Source organism: Anabrus simplex, chromosome 2 (assembly GCF_040414725.1).
Source record: "Anabrus simplex isolate iqAnaSimp1 chromosome 2, ASM4041472v1, whole genome shotgun sequence".
NCBI lineage: Eukaryota > Metazoa > Arthropoda > Insecta > Orthoptera > Tettigoniidae > Anabrus > Anabrus simplex.
The window spans coordinates 357,237,132-357,257,598 of NC_090266.1; the positions used below are offsets into that span (position 1 = coordinate 357,237,132).

Sequence of the window (20,467 nt, forward strand, 5' to 3'; positions counted from 1 at the left end):
CATTCCAGTGATAGTGCTGTGATTCATCATCTAATTGCTATGACTGATGCACTTGGAAATTAAATGAAGAGAAGAAGCAGCAAGCAGCGATCATAGATTTCTTCTGCAAGGCATTACCCGTAATAGTGCAACTTCATGTTTCATACAATACTGTATTAGTGTGCTACCGTAATTAAAAAATATTTTATTGTATTTACTTGCCAAAATAATAAATTGCCCTTCAATAAAGTCTCTGTTATCTTGTAATAATGGATTTCAGGCAGAGATATTTAATGTCACACTTAAAATTTGCTTTAATGCCACCCTCGCTTTATGTCGTAAAATATTATTCAATGTATGGTGGCACTGTATTTGGGGTTGACTGTATAAAACACTTCTGAGTGATGTGCTGAATAGTCTGTGTGTCAGCCCCACATTCACGTTGTGGAGAAGAAATTTTTTCCATTTGAACAGGAGGTCCCCACATACTCCATGTTTAGTCTGTATGCGGTTAAGTGTTGATCAGGCTCTCCTAGGTAGATCAAAACCAGGAACATGTTCTGTGATGCAAGGTAAATTAAAAAGTTCCAAAGATGAGAATATTTGCTATTCCTGGGATCAATGTGTGTTTAGGTCGAAATTGCTGGCAGTGAGGTTTACAGCCAGTCGAAGCAGAGGATGCCTTGAATATCATTTGTCAACATGTATGCCATTGAGTTCAGCAGTTGTTGATTGTGAAATATGTTACAATATTCTCGAATAGGAGTAATTCATCTGTGAAGATGTGGTGGAGGGATTTGGTTTAGAATAGGGAGCCACTGTAGTGGGGGTATTGGATGTTCTCTTTATGGTTCCTATGATCAAACACATGGAGTTATTCAGTTGGATGACAGTCTTCTTTACATAATGGCTGTTTAACCAAAGAGGCACACAGGACTCAGATGCAGAATACACAAGTCCAAGGGCCAAGTAGCAAAGATTTTCAGCACTTGAACCAAATATTGTTCCACACAGTTTCCAGTGGATGTTGTTTTGACTCTTGAGGTTGGCAACAGTATTGTCAATTTTAGAAAAGGTTGAATGTAACACCCAGGTTGTTTGCTACACTTTTTTTTATTAAAAAAAATAAAATTGGAAGTACATGTCAAGGTCTCTGTCATTCTATTATTGGAATGAAAACTTGTTACAATACTTTGGTTCATGCTTGGTTGGTGCTTCCACTGTAAAAATAGTTTTCACATATGGTTAAGTCCTTGTGAGTAGGTCCTCTCTAGTCTCCATACTTGTGTGCTGAACAACTATTGCCTAGTGATCAGTATATCCGATTTCGTGGAGATGGTTTCTGGCATGTCTGAGATGTATAAACCAAACAGAAGAGTGCTATTTGCTTTACATCGCACCGACACAGATAGGTCCTATGGCGACGATGGGTTAGGAGCGGCCTAGGAATGGGAAGAAAGCGGCCGTGGCCTTAATTAAGGTACAGCTCCAGCATTTGCCTAGCGTGGAAATGGGAAACCACGGAAAACCATCTTCAGGGCTGCTGACAGTGGGATTCAAACCCACTCGCATCTCCCGGATGCGAGCTCCCAGCTGCGCGCCCGTAACCACACGGTCCACTCGCCTGGTTTTAAACAGAATAAGAGACAGTACTGATCATTGGGTTGGTCTGTGTTGAGCTGCTTATATTATTACTCATAACAATTCTGAAAAATCTGACACTCAGCATGTTGTTAATGAGACAGACTGTCAAGAAACAGGGGATTACTTCAAGGAGTTTTTAAAGTAAACTTGCTTTCCACAAATTTTCACATGCAGCTTTGAGATCAGTGAAAGTTACAGAAAATTTTAGTTGATGATGGAATCCTGCCTCAATATGGGTTGTTACCAATAGCTCCTGATCTGTGCAGCTTCGTCCAGGTCTGAATCCTGCTTTCTCCACGGGGACGTGCTTCTATAGTTCTGAGTTAATCCTATTTAAGCCTCTCATCAGGTTTTTAACAGATGCTCAATAACACAATCAGACTAAAGCTCTCTTGTTGGTCACTTGGTTTACCAGATTTCAAGATGGCAGTGAGGTTTTTGGTTGAATAAACAAAGTAAGAACAAAAAATTTCCTTGTGTGAACCATCTTCAGCTAATGTCAACAGTACAAGGTAAAATTAAAAGAGTGCAAAGACATTTAAATAAAAAATAAAAAACACAGATACATTTAAAAAACATCTTATAAATTAATTGCTGTGTTGCATCTGAAAGTAATAAAAAACAACTCATTATTTTGGTATTGTTTGAAAAGCATAATAAACAAAGTACAGAGACAGTTAAATTAAACATTAAACACACAGACAGGTTTAGAACATCTTTTAAATTTCTTTTTGATTTACATCCAAAAAGTGTTTGCAAAATGGTAAACAGTGTAGAGTTTGTTTTAGATGGTATCATATGGAATGCATTTCAGTAGATAGTAATAGTACCGAGCTCGATAGCTGCAGTCGCTTAAGTGCGGCCAGTATCCAGTAATCGGGAGATAGTGGGTTCGAGTCCCACTGTCGGCAGCCTTGAAGATGGTTTTCCGTGGTTTCCGATTTTGACACCAGGCAAATGTCGGGGCTGTACCATAATTAAGGCCACGGCCGCTTCCTTCCAACTCCTTGGCCTTTAGTAATGCATGGATTTTTAAATATTGTGTGGATGAGGTATCAGACGACATGTTGGTTGCTATTGATGGCAAATGTTCATTGTGTGACGATTTGTTGGATTGTGTAAATAAAGGGGTGATAATCAAGGTAGTGGAAGAGGACTTAAATGTTGCACAAATTGAAATAGTTCGACTGAAGGCAATTAATAACGATCTTACACAACAGGTTAGTGAACTTCATTGGAAGACTTAATTTAGGCCTAGGTTGAGCAGGAAAATTAAACCTGTGACTCTAGCAACAGTGGACTCAAATCCAGTTAAACTTTCAAACATATTCGGGGTACTTGAAACAAAAGGTGAGCAATTCATTTCAGAGGAGGAGAAGAAGAAAACTGGGAATACGACGACTTCGACAACGAAAGGATGGAAATCAACACTACCAAAGGAGCCGTCAAATTTTGGAAAGAAAGATGTGCTGATGAACATGGGGGGGGTCAGATGATGTAAGGCTAAAGGAATTTACTGAGGAATTGGTCCATGTTATAAGTCATTTGGTAAAATGAACGCACAAAACAAATATAATTTTGCATGCCATACTACATCAATTAGCAACTCAAGGAAAGGCATCAAGGAGCCCAAGCCTATAAGTAGAAAAACAGTAAAGGAGCATAGAGTGAAACCTCGTTAGTGTGCTCCCCATTAACACGTTTTCCTGCTTAGCATGTCGTAAATTTGCAGTCCCGATTCCCATCGTATTAAATCTATATAATAAAAACCTCACTTATTGCGTCAACGAATTTTCTCTAATGTATTAACGATCATGTTTTTCCTAGCCTGAAAAATGTTATTTGTAATCCCTTGCGAAGGAAATGTGATTTCCAACTCAGGTAAGAGCTGTTGCCACAGTTGCGTGATTTCAGGAAAAGGCCTTGAATTCCTGAAATTCATAGGATAAGTTGCACCTTCTGGAAGCAAGCCATTAGCCGTAGGAATGTTCAGTTTTGCTTGCTGGTTAGCAGCAAGATTGCTGAATAACACAGTGAGCCTATTTGTGCTTGTATATCGCATTCCATTCAGAACAATGATCACAATTATAAGGCTGGATTTTCCCACCTAATCAATACTTATATTAAAGTATTTAATACATTTTTCAGTATCGGTATCGGCCTTTATAATACGCCATCTTCAGCTGCTGAAGAACCTTGATTTTTGTTGAAATAACATACAATGTTAAACACTACTTATTCTAAGTTTAGGACAACTTATTTCTAAGTTTAAATGATACATCGTTGTGATAAAACATGTATCAATGGGAATAGTAAAAGTGTAAAATTATCTGATAGTTTGTTGTGAAGTGTCACCTGTCTTGATGTTCCTTTAACATTTTGAATTCTATATTACAATGTTAAACACTACTTAAGATGGCTTATTTCTAAATTTAAGTAATACAATTTTGTGATAAAACGTGCGTCAATGGGAAGTCTAAAATGATCTAAATGTTCGTTTGTGAAGTATCACTGGTCTTGATGTTTTATTAACACACTTTTATAATTTCTATATTAAAGCAGATACATATTGTATGTTTAAAGTGCTGATTTTGGTGAAACAAATAAATTGAGTTGAAATCTTTGTATATTTTGAGCACTGCTCGAGGTCAGGTTGTCTTAACTACCATGTTTTGGAGTAATATGGTGAGTGTGTTCCTTCCTTCGAAATTTGTAATCTGTTGGAAATTGTGATAGCTGTGTCGGAATATCTAAATGGAAGAAAGAAAGAGAAGGGTTTTCTGTTAGAGAATGTCTATGATCTGTATTGTGAAACGTACTGTAAGTGTATTTTACTTACTTTTCTGTTGTCTCTAGTTGATCGCTTACATGTTTGTCGGGAGCATGCTGTTTACTCTCTCTTGTACAACGGGGGCTGGCTTTAGTGACAGTGTAGGGGAAAGGGGGTGGAGCAGAATGTAGTGCTTGATGAAGGGCTTGGGCAGGAGGACGCCGGCCCCGTGGTGTAGGAGTAGCATGCCTGCCTCTCGCCCGGAGGCCCCGGGTTCGATTCCCGGCCAGATCAGGGATTTTTCTCTCGACCTGAGGGCTGGTTCAAGGTCCACTTAGCCTACGTGATTAGAATTGAGGAGCTATCTGACGGTGAGATGGCGGCCCCGGTCTTGAAAGCCCAGAATAACGGCCGAGAGGATGCGTCGTGCTGACCACACGACCCCTCATAATGTACAGGCCTTCAGGCTGAGCAGCGGTTGCTGGGTAGGCCAATGCCCTTTCAAGGGCGTTAAGTGGTGTGGGGTTTGGTTTGTTTGGGGTAGGAGGGGTTGTGTCCTGCGGAGTCTTAGTTATGTGTTTTTGTTTCTGTTTATTAACTTTTAAAAATAAATATTCTGTAAGAGGGGAATGGCAGCATTAAAAAGGGTGTTGGTTTTTCTGTTATTTTGTTAAGATTAAAATTTGGGTTGGCAAATTGGTCCATGTTGATATAGAATTCCTCGAAGATATTGAGCAAAAAGCCTTTAGAATTTATGTTTAGAATTTCCATATCGCTTTCTATATTGGAAAATTTGTGTTTGTAGTCTTCTATGTGTTGTCCTATGGAAGAAAATCGGTTGTATTTTACAGCATTTATATATTCATTGTACGGGATGAAGAAACTGCTGCCAGTACGTCCGATATAACTTGCCTCACATTTAGTACATTTTGTTCAGTATACTCCTGAGTGGTTGTATTTGTTGTATTCATTGACAGATTTGGTGTTATGCAGAATGATGGCATTATTGCAAGATGTTTTAAAAGCTATTCTTAAATTACGTCTTTTGAAGATTTTGGTTATGACATGGACATTGACATTGTTAAAAGTGAAAGTTACGTGGTCTCTCTTTGATTTGTTTTCTTTTGTTAATTTTGATTTTGGTTGATGTTTTATTTTTTGGATGGTTTTATTTATTGATTCTTTGTTATATCCATTTTGTTTAACTATTTCATGGATTATATGAAGTTCTTTTTTAGGTCTTTGTGAGATAGGTTTTTTGTTTTAAATGCTATTTGTTCGGGGCGTCGACCTATAGAGATCTTTTGCCCCTACTTGCACCATATGATATGATCCTGCATGTATTTCGAATGGAGGAAGTGTAGAGTGTTGAATGTGAGGAAAGGAATGTTAAGGACGACACAAACACCCAATCCCCAGGCCAGGGATATTAATCATTTACAATCAAAAACCCCTGACCCAGCCGGGAATCGAACCCAGGGCCGCCGGGTGACAGGCGGACGCGTTGCCCCCTGCACCACGGGGCCAGACGAGATAGGGGTATATTAAAGGCTCTGTATATCATCCTCTGGTAGACTGCCTTTTTATGGGCGTTGAGATGGATGGAATCTTGTTTTATTGTGTTTGATGTTTGTGTGGGTTTTCTGTATATTTTATACGTTAGATGATCCTCATGTCTGGTGACAGATATGTCTAGTTAATTTAATGTACAATCTGTTTCAGTTTATATTGTAAATTTTATGTGAGGTTCCAATTTGTTTATCTGTTCTAATTTATGTTATTCCCATCTGTGAATCTTCCATCTAATACAACAGTAATGTCGTCCACAAACCTGTACCAAAAGAAAATATTTTTGATTTTGCTGATCTTTGAATGTTCGAGATAGTCTATATAAATTTCAGCTAATGTCCCCGAGGCTGGCGACACCATAGAGAGGCCCTGTTGCTTGTAAATAGTATCTGGAAATCGGAAATAATTATTATTATCACTAGAACCGCCGGAGCGGTGAAAACGACCGCTACACATTTTCCAGGCTCAATTTTAACTTCATTTTTAAGTATAGGATATTGAGCTGCAGGGACTTTTCCTGATTAGTGGTCAGGAAAATCCATATTAAATATAATTAATTTTGCATCAATGGATGGGGCATTAGTAACAGGTATACCTACTACCGCCGGAGCGGTCATTTTGACCGCTGTATTAATTATCATAATAAAATGTATTATAACACATATCTCTCATTGAGATATAATCATCTGCTTATATTAACCTATCAACAATGGTAATGTTCAAAAACTCAAAAATGGAACTTGAATATATTACGAATTGTACGAGCATTATTTCCGCTGCGTCTCTGGTAGTGTTGTCTTTCGTCAGCTTGTCACAGTACAGTAAACATGTCTCATAAACCATCAACTGCTGAGTCTATTGCATGACATTTCTGAAGATATGTCTGATGTAGAATGTGGTCCAGATATAAAGCACCTAAGAAGAGAAAATGCTTACGAAGATTACTACCAATCAAGTGATAACTCGGAAAGCAGTGATTCAGATCATGCTGAAAACCGAATTGTTCAGACCGAAGGTAAGTTGATATTTAGTATTATTATAATTATCAGCATAACAACTTCGGTGAAATTCCTTGATTTATACCATATTCAAATTATAATGTTGCCACGCATTGTAGGAGTACTGGATAGCTTTCAATTATTCTATTACAGCCATAGAAAAAGTAACCCGTAGAGCATAGTATCATAGGGGATGTGACAACCATGGTAAAAGCCTCCAATGGCCAGATAATGCGTCATAAGGTATTGATGGCATCATGGAGTGGACTGTAGCACACTTTGCGAAGACTACACCTGGTGGGTTTCCTCGCCAAACCCCCTCGATAGAAAATCCAAGACTTAATCCATATTCAAACCGGCATGTTTCTGACGACAGTGTAACGAGTGCGTGGCATCTTTTTATTGATAAATCAATATTGAAACTCATAAAGCAATGTACAGAAACAGAGGTAAAACTATAATACAAGGAACTTTGCGAATCGAGAGTGAAAATGTAATAATTTCAATAGCGGTCAAAATGACGGCATCGGTGGTTCAAGGTATATAATATACTCCGGTGGTTCTAGTGTTAAGAGCGAATTGTAGCAGATTTACAAATTTTTCTATTTCTAGAGTACACAGGCCGCTGTGGTTTTTTACATTGGTTTCTATTAATTTTATTGTTTTTTGTATAGGTATGTCAGGGTACATATTGATAATATCGTATGATACTAGACTGTGATATTCCTCAATTTTCAATTATTCGGTGGTTTTGCAAAATTCTATTGAGTTTAGGATTGTTTTTTTGGCCAAACGTACGTAGTGCTTCTTTAGGAACGTTTGAATGAAATGTGATATTTTACATGTTTGACTTGATCTGAAATTTGATAGGCCTCATGGGATCGCCTGCCTTGTGAATTTTAGGATATGATTTGGCTGTTGGTAATCTAGGGTTCATTATGGTTAATTTTGAGATTATTGTTTGTTTAGGAGGAAATGGGTGTTCTTAAGTAGTGTTTTCAGATTTTTCTAGATTTTGGTGGTTGGGTCTTTTTGATTTATTTGAAAAGTGTCGTCTAGGAAACATTGTTTATTTTTTGTTATGTATTCTTTTTTATCAATGATGACAGTGGTTTTACCTTTGTCAGCCTTGTTACTAATAAGTTGTTGATCTTAATTTTATCCAAATTCAGCACACTGGGGTGAAACACTGGCAACCAGGAATGAGTTAGCTGGAAAATTTATAATGTCCAATAACAGACCAACTATATTGGTGTTACATTCCATATCCTTGCGAGTCCGGAGATTTCTGTCGTGCCACGTGACCCTCAGACGTCTGTCTTTTTCCAAAAAGACTTCATGAGCTGCATAGTCTAGGATCACCTTGTATTCCACCACAAAGTCATGACCTAATATGATGTCAGGTATAAGGTTCTGAATCACTGCAACATCAATTACAATACGTGCATGCTCATACATTTAGTGGTTAGGTTAGTCTGTCCTTGGATGGAATAGGTTACCCCATCCGTTGCTCCCACTGCCCTTGCGAGATGACACTTCATAGGTGGTGGTAATCTGGCAACAGTCCCGTTGATAAATGAATGGCTTGCTTTGCTGTGGAGTGTGGTTGAAAAATTCTCGTCAGTCCTTAAGATGATAGCTAGACAGGGTTGGCCTGTTCTACTCACTATTTGACCAATCCCTCTCCTACTTGACCAGGGTTGTTTGTCTGTCAGGTCTTGAGGCGCATTCCTGATCCCGATCTCATCCCCCCTCAATCCAGAATGTGGTAGACCTAGTTTTCCAACGTCAAGACTGGGCACTTGTTCTTCAGGTGTCCTGCTCTTCCACACTGGTAGCACTTCCTAACTGCACTGGGCTCATCCGTAACTTTGCTCTTGTGTTCCTCCTCCAGCTGGGCGATGATTCTGCGTAGATCATCAAAGGATCTGGGTTGTGATACTTTCACTAGGGGTCGGATCTTATCGTGGAGTAGCTCTGTGATGTGTGGTAAGATCTCATTTTCGCTTCCTTCCGCGTGCAGACGCTTGAAGAGTTGATAGTTCTCTAGGACGAAGGCACTAGCTCTCATGCCAGTGGGTTGTGCCTCAGTCATTAGCTTCCTTTTCACAGAGCTCTTCACCCCTTCGGAATTAAACCTAGCGAGGAATTCCCTCTTGAAATCTAGGCAGCTTTATTTTAGACCCTTCAAGTTATTCCACCAAGTAGAGGCTTGCCCCTTTAATCGCGGTGTGATGAGTTGCACGAAGATGTCCTCTGGTGGGTTAGTCCTTCCTAACAGACTGACCAATCCCTCGATCAAGCTAGTCAGCTTCTCTTCCAGTCGCCCGTGGAATTCCGGAAGGCTCTCTATAATCACCTTCGGGTCTAGGTGTCCTGTATTGCCGGTTAGGTTTGAGGGGGTTAGAGGTGTGGCGGTACGTCCTGTTTGAGTTAATCTATTTTGTACTGCATGAAGGATGCTTTCCCTTATATTCTGCACATCTCCCTTGATGGTCGACATCCGGTTTTCTAACCTTCCTTCAATAGCAGCAATACGGCTCCCGAAATTTCCCTCGACAGCAGAGATACGGCATTCAAAATTTCCCTCAACGGTAGAAATTCTCCCCTCAACCTGTTGCTTTATGCCAGAAACCTGGATTTCCACCTCCTCCTTGAGGTTCAAGATATCCCCTTCTAGCTGGCTTACTCTACTATCGATCTGGTCAACCTGTCCCACTTTTGACCTGATGTCCAATATCTGCTGCGTTAATCGATTGGTGACGTCGCTAATTTGTGACAAAATTTTGTCATTAACAGTTGAAAGTTTTGATTCTAAGCCCTGTTCAGATGTGTAAACCTGCGTGTACACTTGTGATATTTGTCCAGTGAAAACTGAGTTAGCTTGAGAAATTTCGTCAGAAGGTTTGCTTGAAAGTTTGTCATTTACTTTTTAAATTTGATCAGCAAGTATATCATTCTGTTCCGTTAAGGTGGAATTAACTTGTGAATCAAAGTCTGAGATTTTATCAGTGAATGCCTGCATCATGGCCTTAAAGTTAGAACACATTTTGGGAATATTTACCTCATCTTCCGATGTTTGGTTGGAATCTTCGTCAACTTCGGTGAAAAACTTTTTTAGATCTTCTCCTTTTTCAGCGAGATCTTCCCGTAACCGCGTCTGGAGCGATTTCTTCTTCCCGTTCATTGGGAGATTTCTCTTTTTGAGTTTGTCTTTCAGCTGTTCCACCGACATATTTTCTAGTATCACTTTCATTTTGATCATTTCGCACTTCGACTCGTACTTAGTCGTAAATTTTTATGCCTTCATCATGGTGGCCTGTTAATGTAACCACAATGACGCATAAAAATATGCTGTTAACTTGCATACACGGATTTATTTCCAATTATGTACAAATTAAGCACACACAACCTTAATCACTGTGTCACAAACAAAACAATTAACTCCAAGAAATCAACAAGCCACCATTTTAACAACTGCCTATCACAAACAAATGGAGACTGCAACCACTGCATGTCAACTACCAACTTTACTAAGCCAATTCACATACTTCAAACACTCGTTAGCACGACACACGTCTGGTCAGAACAACTCCTGTTAAACCATAACGATAAATTGTCTCTACCATTAACACATTCACGCCCGTATCCGAGTTATTGCCTATAGCGCGTGACCATGCTGTGGACCATATCCGAGTTAGCCCGGATAAGCGCAACCTTGAACTTGAGCCGTTCCTACGCAGCTGGGATCTATTTTGGTCACAAATATGTGCGAGAGAGATGAAAGTAATACCCTTATGAATGTTTCTACTCACCGAAAACCACATGGCCACGGCGATTTTCCCTCCCAATGCACTTTCTTTGTTTTGTTTCTGAAGGTAGCCTAGCGCTCGCACAACTAGCTGCGTAGTTGGTTTGTGATTGCACAAGCGTGTGTATAGTCGCGTTCTGAAGTATAACCATGGTGTGTAGGGACAATATAAATGATGCAAGTGATGCGAATTTACAAAGCACAGTTTTCCAGCTGCTTGAAAATTATCTTGGCCAGGGGTATACAGTCTATATGGACAATTATCACAAATAGCGTTTGACTCGCGAAACAATTACGGGAACAGAACACTGCCATAGGTGGAACAATACGGTCGAATAGGGGTGTACCAAAAGATCTAAAGGAACACCAGGCAATTCTCAAACGGGGTAAAAAGTGAACCCGATATACAAGTACAGTCACCTCTCTCCGAAATCTCAGCTCCATCAACGTCATCAGCTCCAAGTCAACGTCCTGCAATTTTGCCGCCAAAAATGGTACCGGCCAAGGATCCATCATTTAGGTTAGATGTTAAGAGAAAAGAGTATATTCTCATAAAGTTTCCACCATCAAATATAGACAAGTTTCCCTGAAGAAGGTGCAAAGTTTGCTTCAAAAATGAAATTATTAGTGAAGCACGCTATGTTTAGTGTTCCCATTCACCCAGGAAAGTGTGACATTACCTACCACACCCTACAGAGATACTAGAGGACTTCTTTAAGGTATGTGGAAAATTTTGTTTCCATATCTTGTTCCGTTTAGAACTTATTGTGAAAAGAATTCGTTGTTGTTTGCTCTGCCACTAACAGCTGGAATAGCTGGGCCAGCCCTTTAAATAGCCGCTCAGATGATGGGCGTGAATGTGTTAAGACCACCTCTTTATGTATGTTGTTGACCAGGCTTCTAGAAAATACATTTTCTTGTAAATTCTAGAGTGCTTAAGGCCCAGATATAACATACAGAATATTCTACAGAGTTCTTGTCTACCCAGTACCATTCTGGAGTGTGTTTCACAATTCTGTAGTGGATTATATTTAATAATACAGGTATAATAAATTATATACAGGTTCTTACATTAACTAAACTCATAAATATCTATATACAGCAAATGTTTCATGTCATAACCTCACAAATACTGCGATCGTAAACTAATAATGATACTAATAAATGGATATACATCTCAAGTAGTAGTAATAATAATAATAATAATAATAATAATAATAATAATAATAATAATAATAATAATAATAATAATTCGAGCTTGATGCTTGCATCATTTACCTATGGGTGAGAGAATATTGTTTGCAAGTTATATTAGTTTATCACACTTGCATCATATTTTCAGACTGCAGACCAATTAACCTTTTCCAAATATGTCAGAACAAAATACAGTGCGAAAGAAAATTTAATTTTAAATGATGATATGCACTTTAAACATACTGCAAAAATTGCTCTAATGCTAATTTTTGGAATTGGTTTCTCTATTAAGAATATAACCCCAAAACTATATGATAAACTTCCTTTCAGAAGACAGCTTTACCACACGTCTTGCATTTACGATTTCCAGCCTGACTGATTTACATTATTATGTCCTTCAACCAAGAATATAGCAAAGTGAAAAAGTCAGAGCATAGAGTTCATTTTAAAACAATTTAAGCCATTAGATCAGTATTTGCTAGTAAGTGAATGAATAAATAAAGATGAGAAACATTGTTGCTGATAACTTGAAAATAATTCAGATTTTGCTTCATAAAAATGGCCTAGGAAGTAATTACTAATATAAAGAGAATAGGTTAATTCCTAAAGCATATAGAATATTTTTTTCTAGTTAGAATATTATTCCAAGTCTTATTTTTTTTGTAAGAACCTGGTACTCTGTGTTAGCCTACAATTCACTCTTAGCTATAATGTAATTCAGGGTCTTTACTTTGATAGTAACATTAAATATTCATAGATAATAACCTTCCCCCATTAATTTGTAATTGCCTTGTTCTGATTAAACCAAATATATGAAGTTATATTATAAATTAAAAAGGTAATCATTCTTATCGTCTTAATGTTCGTTTTAATATGCCCCGTGTTTTAAAAGCTATCCTGTAATTTACATAACGTAGAGGTACTAACTATTATGGATTGCCCATAATTATTATATATTTTGCCTCACTATTTAGGAGAAATTATTACAGAAAAGCAAAATTAACGCAGAAAAAATTCTACAAAGAAAGGAACGTCTCAGTGGTGCTTGTTTCTGTGCACACTACTTGACCAACATATGTATTCGAACGACACTTTCATTTGCTACAGTAACTGGGATCTTATTCCTGAGTTTCTGAACACTAACCCACATGTTTCTGTTATGAGTGTGTTTAGAAACTGGCGTGCTCACTCATGCCAATTTCAAGAATAAGGTTCCTGGTGAACACAGGAGTTACTTTAAAAGTGATTGACTGATGGTTTCTGTGAACATTGTAGTTCATTTTCATGGTTTTTTATTTTATTTTTTTTCTGTTGCAATTACTGATAACCCACTTCACAGATTGGCACTTGATGATAAAGTGTTGCTTGTTTGTCTTACAATAAATTTATTTTAAGTTCTTTGTGACATTCTAAGTGTTCATGCAAAATATATTTTATGATGATGATTTCAGAGTACGATAAACATACTCAAGCGTTGCTCTTATGTACCCTGTCTCACTAAATATAATGCAGGGAGAACAGGTATATCCATTGAAAAAGACAGGGAAAACCAATTTAGGTTACCCTGATTCATTTTATAAACTTCCACTGTCCTCAGACTGTCCAGGGATGTATTCCTTTCCCCATCATCTGGGAATGTGTTTTTCAGCTGTTGATGTTATTATTATTATTATTATTATTATTATTATTATTATTATTATTATTATTATTATTATTATTATTATTATTATTATTATTATTATTATTATTATTATTATTATATAAATTGTTATCTCAGATTGTGATTCTTCTGCAGCTTATACGGCAGCCAATTGTTATGACCACTGCCCAAAGCCAGATTCAGGAACAGTTGCAGCGGAAGCACGAGGAATTGCAGCAGTTGATCGTGCAACAGCAGGAAGAGCTGAGACGGGTGTCGGAGCAGCTGTTGATGGCCCGTTATGGCCTTCTGCCATCTTTGCAGCTCAGTGTAAGGCCTTTACAAGAGTAAAAAATATATGTTAATATCAGAATGTGTGACATAAAGTAGAGTTGTCAGATCTCCCAACCCCATGATTGGGGCATGGCCTGTAGAATTATTAGGAGCTCTTTGGCAAATAGAAGGTAAAGACAAATCCAAACATTTTGTTTTGTATATTTGTAATGTTTACATTTATTTTGTGTTATTCTGATGAGTTGTCATACTTTTCACTACAGTACATATGTAAGGTTTTGACTTATTTTTTCCTTCAGATTTTCATCCATTGGTTCTCCTTCAGAAGAAATTGATTTGATGATCTTAATGTTAGGCCCTTTAAATGAATAGTCTGCGTCATTGTTAATTGCACTAACCTGCAAATTTTCACTTTGTGTTTGTTGTCTAAAGTAAGTGATGTGATTTCATACAGGATGTTTCAGAAAAACACAACATAATTGCAGGGAAGGATTCCTCACATGCAGAGAAGGAAAAACATGTATATACGCATGTGCGGAAATGCAGATTTTCCGAGATATCAGACTGTCGTGGAGCGACCATCAAGTGTTGTGGACGAGCTTGCATGTCTTTTACAGAGTGGGCTAGCTTGCATGTCTTTTACAGATGTTTGCCGCGCACCATCTTATTGGAGGTGTTCAAAATGCCCACATTCTGCTCGTTTTTGCTTGGAGTTACGCACAAGCTGGAATATGCCCAGTGTTGTACGTATGGTTTGAAAGGGCCTTAGAATTCTGCCTTGAAGTGTTGCTTCATCCTCCACAGGTATTATGTACACCAACGACTTCGCATAACCCCACACAAAGAAGTCTAAGGGATTAAGATCAAGTGATGGGTGTAGTGGCACATCATGTAAGAGAGCAGGTAACTTGGTGCGTAAGAATTGCCTGCATGCCTTCCCTGTCAGGCAGTTGGGAAGTACATAGGGTCCTAGCAAGCACTCACCAAGTATGCCAGCCCAGATGTTCATGGAGAACCTCTGTTGGTGAGCCCTTTTAACAGTGGTATGTGGATTGATATCTGCCCATATGTGCTGGTTATGGAGGCTTTGAATGCCATCATATGTGAACATTTCCTCATCGGACCATAATGCCAGTGGTGAAAAATACGGCCATGGAACGAACTGTTAGAGGAACCACTGGCAGAATGTTAGTTATGCAGGAAAATCTGCTGCTGCCAGTGCTTGGACCTGCTGTAGGCAGTAGGATACAGTTGATGTTCCCACAAAAGTCGTCAGATACTGACACGTACAAGGTGCATCTGTCTACCTAAACTCCTTTTGCTTACACAAGGATTTTGGTGTACAGCCTCAAGAACAACTTAACAAGTGGAAGGGGTACTGGGTCTTGGCCGTCCTCTGGTGCCAGGTGCAGACGTAAAGCTGCCGTGTTCACGTAGGTGCAATCAACACATCAGATGTTTTTTCCATTGGGGCATTGGCAATTTAGATATCATTCTTGGTAGAAACTACATGCCTCCCGCGTTTCCATCTGCCAGCCCATACATGAAATGCATGTCCAATACCTGGCATCGGAAAACCTGTATATTGCCTGCGGAAACAACACAGCTGAATGAGCGGAGCTAGCTGGCAGCCAGAGTAACAGCACTCACAGACAATGAACTTCAGCAACCGCTAAGAAACTTAATCATATGAACAGTTAAGTCAACAGCAGGGATCAGTTCTCTAACCCGTCTCCAGTAGTACAAATGGGCACGTTGTGTCCATCATATTTGTTTGAAAACCACCGTAATCCATTTGTGGGTGTTACTGAACTCCGTTAAGCATTGGTCTTTCTAGCAATGATAGGTACAGTTGGTTCGTGATAGATAACTGTCACACCATGGAAGTGCAACAAACAACATGTTCGCTCACGACATGTGATGGTCTGATAGGTAGAACCTGATATCTCGGAAAATATGGATTTCTGGACACGCGTATATACACCCTTTGCCTTCTCTATATGTGAGGAATCTACACCCTCAATTAAGCCGTGCTTTTCTGCAACATCCTGTCTAAAATGTGTATGCAGTAAATTTCATTGCTAGTCCCATATTGATAGATATGACTTACGTTTTTACAGATATTAATTTATTCTTCCACCTAATCAATACATAGTTTATTTCCTCGAATAGTACTAGTTTCGGCTGTTCATTGTTGCCATCCTCAGCTAGTCACCATAAATTGTTGATCAGAGAGAGAGGAGTTTTAATAATACAACCTGTGACGATAAAGTTCAGTGAATAGTCCTGTACTATCAACATAGATGAACAATATACGACGGTGACCTTACTGTCCTTCGAAATAGTCCCCTCCCATAACTATACACTGCTGAGATTGGCGATACATGTCCTGGAAAGTTTGCAAGAAGGCTTCCTTTGGAATGGTGTTCAGAAGCCTCGTCACGTTTTGTTGGATGTCAGGAATATCGTCAAATCTCTTTCCTTTCAAAGCGAGTTTTGAGTCATGGGAATAGGAAGATGTCTGGAGGACTGAGATCTGGTGAGTATGGGGGATGTTCAAGTTGCACCACCCTGTTTTTTTCCATGAACTGTTTGATGATATTGGCTGCCTTGACTATCGAAAAAGGTGATGAGCATTGTTTTGATGCGTTACTTTTCGGCCCTGACCTTTTTCCGACGAGGGGATCCCGGAGAACGCCATTCCATGCTTTGCTGCTTCATTTCAGGGTCGTACCTGAAACACCAGGTTTCATCCTCAGTGACAATACAGTTCAATAAATTTGGTGTCGCATCCGCCGTTTCAACGAAATCCTGTGAAGCCTCTAAACGTGCCTGCTTCTGATCGTCAGTCAAGTGATGTGGCTCAAGACGAGAACACGTTTTCCCCTTCCCTAACTTCTGGGTAACGAAATGTCGCACAGATTCACGGTTAATCTGCAGTTCATCCGCTATCATGCGCACAGTTAATCGCCGATTGTTCGTGATTAATGTCCTCACCTTGTCAATGTTTTTGTCACTGATGGCAGGTGCCAATCTTCCACTACAGGGGTTGTCAGAAACACTTCAATCAATCAATCAATCAATCAATCAATCAATCAATCAATCAATCAATACTGATCTGCATTTAGGGCATTCGTCCAGGTGGCAGATTCCCGATCTGTTGTTTTCCTAGCCTTTTCTTAAATGATTTCAATGACATTGGAAATATATTGAGCATCTCCCTTGGTAAGTTATTCCAATCCTTAACTCACCTTCCTATAAATGAATATTTGCCCCAATTTGTCCTCTTGTATACCAACTGACTTTCCCGGCCTCCTCAAAAACGGGTGAACCACTTGTACACACACTTCAAGGACAGTGCATGATCTTCTTAAACACCTACCAGCATCACATGTGTTTCTTTCGGTGTCTTGCCAAGCTTGAAACAAAACTGTACATTGATCTTTTGGTCGTTCATGTTCCTGTTCGCCGTTCAGAACCAACGCACTAAACATGTACTGTGTCAAACAGGTCTTACACGGCACACACACAATGCTCAACTTAACAACGTTGGGAGCAGGGGGTCAAAACCTGCTGCTTCACAGGTGCAGCGTTGTGTGTCGCCAGTGTTGCCGGATCGACCGTTCTGACTACATTCACCAAACTTTATTGTCACAGATTGTAAATATTTAGAGCGTGTTAATGCTGTTAAGCATAACAGATTTTTTTAAAAGTAACTTGTTAAGGTACAACCCCAGAATTTTCCTGGTGTGAAAATAGGAAACCACGGAAAACCATCTTCAGGGCTACTGACGTGGAGTTCAAACCCCCTATCTCCCTAAGCACACGGCCAACTTGCTCGGTTAACAGATTTTCTGCTATGGGGTAACATGTTAAGGAATTGAATCATCTTTTCACCAACATTCAACAAGATTTAAATATTCTTTATTTCAGTCAATAAGGTCCCATCCTTAACATTCTGGATCCGTTGTAGGTGGTAAGGATACAGTTGATGTTCTCACAAAAGTCGTCAGATACTGACACAAACATTTTATATCTTTAGACTAGTTCACTAATCCTTCAATGAAATTTCCGAGAACACTAACGTCCTCGTCGAGTCAATAATTCCCATAACATATAAGTATTGCACCAGAAAATTTTATACAGGCCATACATATGATCCTCCAAACAGTTCCCCTCTTTCCCCTCCCTCTCCTTCTTCTAACTTACCCCGCTCTCTTCCCTCTCTCCCATAGTTCCTCTTCCGTCTCCTCTTCTGCTATGCCACAACAAGTTCAATGCTACTGTTGACACTGACAGGCATGCTAGATGTTCCCACAGCAACCTCGAAGGGTAAATTTTGCCTTTCTTGTTCCTTTTGCATTCCCATAACTCATATCAATTCGTATTAACATTTCACTGCTACTAAGCACGGTACTATGTACCTTTGTCACAACTAGTAATCAACAGCCAATGGCTGACGTTGTTATTCACATTAATACTGAATATTGTTATTCTTTTTCCTTTAGACTGCTCCTATTTTAAGTATGTTATTATTAAATCTTAGTAATTGTATTTTAATTATAAATCAGGTGCCTGATTTAACCTTGAGGAGGTACTGTGATTGAAGTTGCCTTCTATGAAAGGCAAAACATGTCTCACATTTCATACGGTAATAATGATCAATTCCTAATTGTATAAAAACTATAACGTATTGAATAGGTGGTTAAATAATAAATTAATTAGCATCCTACAAGTATGCACTCTACTCGCTCATGGAGCATCCCAAATTCTCTTACTAATAACTGCCGCACTTGACTCTTTGACACCTTATGGAGCTCCTCCCGACATGCCCCAAAACTTCAGTTTTTATCTCCACATCTATTCTTTCTTGAAGTTACCATTATCCCTCTAGAATAACTACCCCTCTCCCTATACGTAACTGATGTATCGAGATCTGATTGGTCCTCATCATTCTTCCACTGTGTAAGAGTGCGGATTGTTCTAGAAGTCCAGCAAACAAGTACGTCTCCACAATGCCATAATTCTGAGCATTTACTCATAGTTCTATGTGACAAACTCGGTCCTACCCACACGTTTGGCGAGAACAAGATGCTGTCACAATATTTCACCATGTTGCATACAATACTGTTTCCACTGAGCCTTTGCTTCATACTGAATTTCATGCATTACATAATGCTCTAATACACTCAAATAAAATTGCCACTCATTTGTTCACTACATCAACATTTGAAGTACTATTTGTTAATGGTGAAGAAATGCTTTCCTGAAATTTAAATATAATTCTCAAAACTCGCTCAAGTCCATTTGCTCCACAATAAAGGATGGAAGGGCACGTCGTGACCCGCAGTCAGTACACCTCCCTCGCCAGGAAAAGAAGTGTGTGCATCCCCTAGAAGCAGGCACTTTTGTTTACTTTCTCCCCATTTATGAGTGTGGAGTATAATTATAATACCTGCATTGAAAATCTAAACATTGCTTTTGCCTCTTTTCTGTTCATTGTGGGGCATCATAATGTTTCAGTTGGGAATTTATAATCTTATCTTCTCGCATGATCTTACACTACAAGGTGCTTGAACTCTTTCTATACTGTATTAGCAACGACTGACATGTCGTCAAATGATTCTACTTTGTGAATACTATCTCTACTTTCTACTGCTCAAGGCCTCTCAAAATGTACTAATAAATCATCATCTGATGATTTCGGTTGAACTCTGCTCTCATTTATTATGCTTTGCTTAAAACAAATTTTAGTGCAGCAACCAGTAGCAGTATCCCAATGTTTCTTGTTAAACATGCTGGCAAGGTATGGGCAATAACATTTACAACACATCAACATGATTACTAGGGCTACAACTGCCCAGACTATCACCTGGTGCACATTAATGTGTGAATACATATGGTTTGCATATATTTCCTTCTCTTTATCCATAATTAAACTTTCTACAACATTTTTGGTTTTCCATAGATTTCCCATTTTCACACCACGCAAATGCTGGGGCTGGACCTTAATTAAGGCCATGGTCGCTTCCTTCCCACTCCTAGTCCTTTCCTATCCCACTGTCGCCATAAGACCTATTTCTGTCAGTGCAACGTAAAGCAGATTGTGTAAAAAAACTTCTTATATCTTCGATCTTCTTGCCTGCATGCTTATAATTTTCCTTATGAGTGAGTAGACTGTGTAATGAAATTTCTGTTTGATGTATTACATCTGTTAGTTTCAACTTGCTACCAAAATATTGACAACAGTCATATTCTAACAGAACATCTGGAATCACATCCTTTTTATAAGTGGTGCTAACATTAGCAGTGGACCATAATTTACTATTTGGTCTGTATGCTGTACATCGTTGATAATCTTAACCATTAAAGGTATATGATTTTATCCTGTACTGACTTGTATGAATAAATAATTTTCAATTATAAAAGGTGTATTGACAAGGTGGACCAAACACATACTATTTTAAGTAGTTTTTAATAGCTTTTACTCTACATGGTTCAGAAAATATCAACGTACCAATTCCATTCAGAGTTACCTCACTAGTCTCTTTACATACCATCATTACCGA

The 20,467-nt window shown here is 38.8% G+C and overlaps 1 protein-coding gene across 1 annotated transcript in view; it reads left to right on the forward strand.

The window, feature by feature from the left end:
- Clk (circadian locomoter output cycles kaput protein Clock) overlaps window positions 1-20,467 on the forward strand; it is a 938,225-nt gene that overhangs the window by 674,930 nt on the left and 242,828 nt on the right. The window contains exon 16 of the mRNA XM_068225986.1: window positions 13,761-13,934. Within this exon, the coding sequence (XP_068082087.1) occupies window positions 13,761-13,934 (174 nt within the window). The remainder of the gene's footprint in view (window positions 1-13,760; window positions 13,935-20,467) is intronic.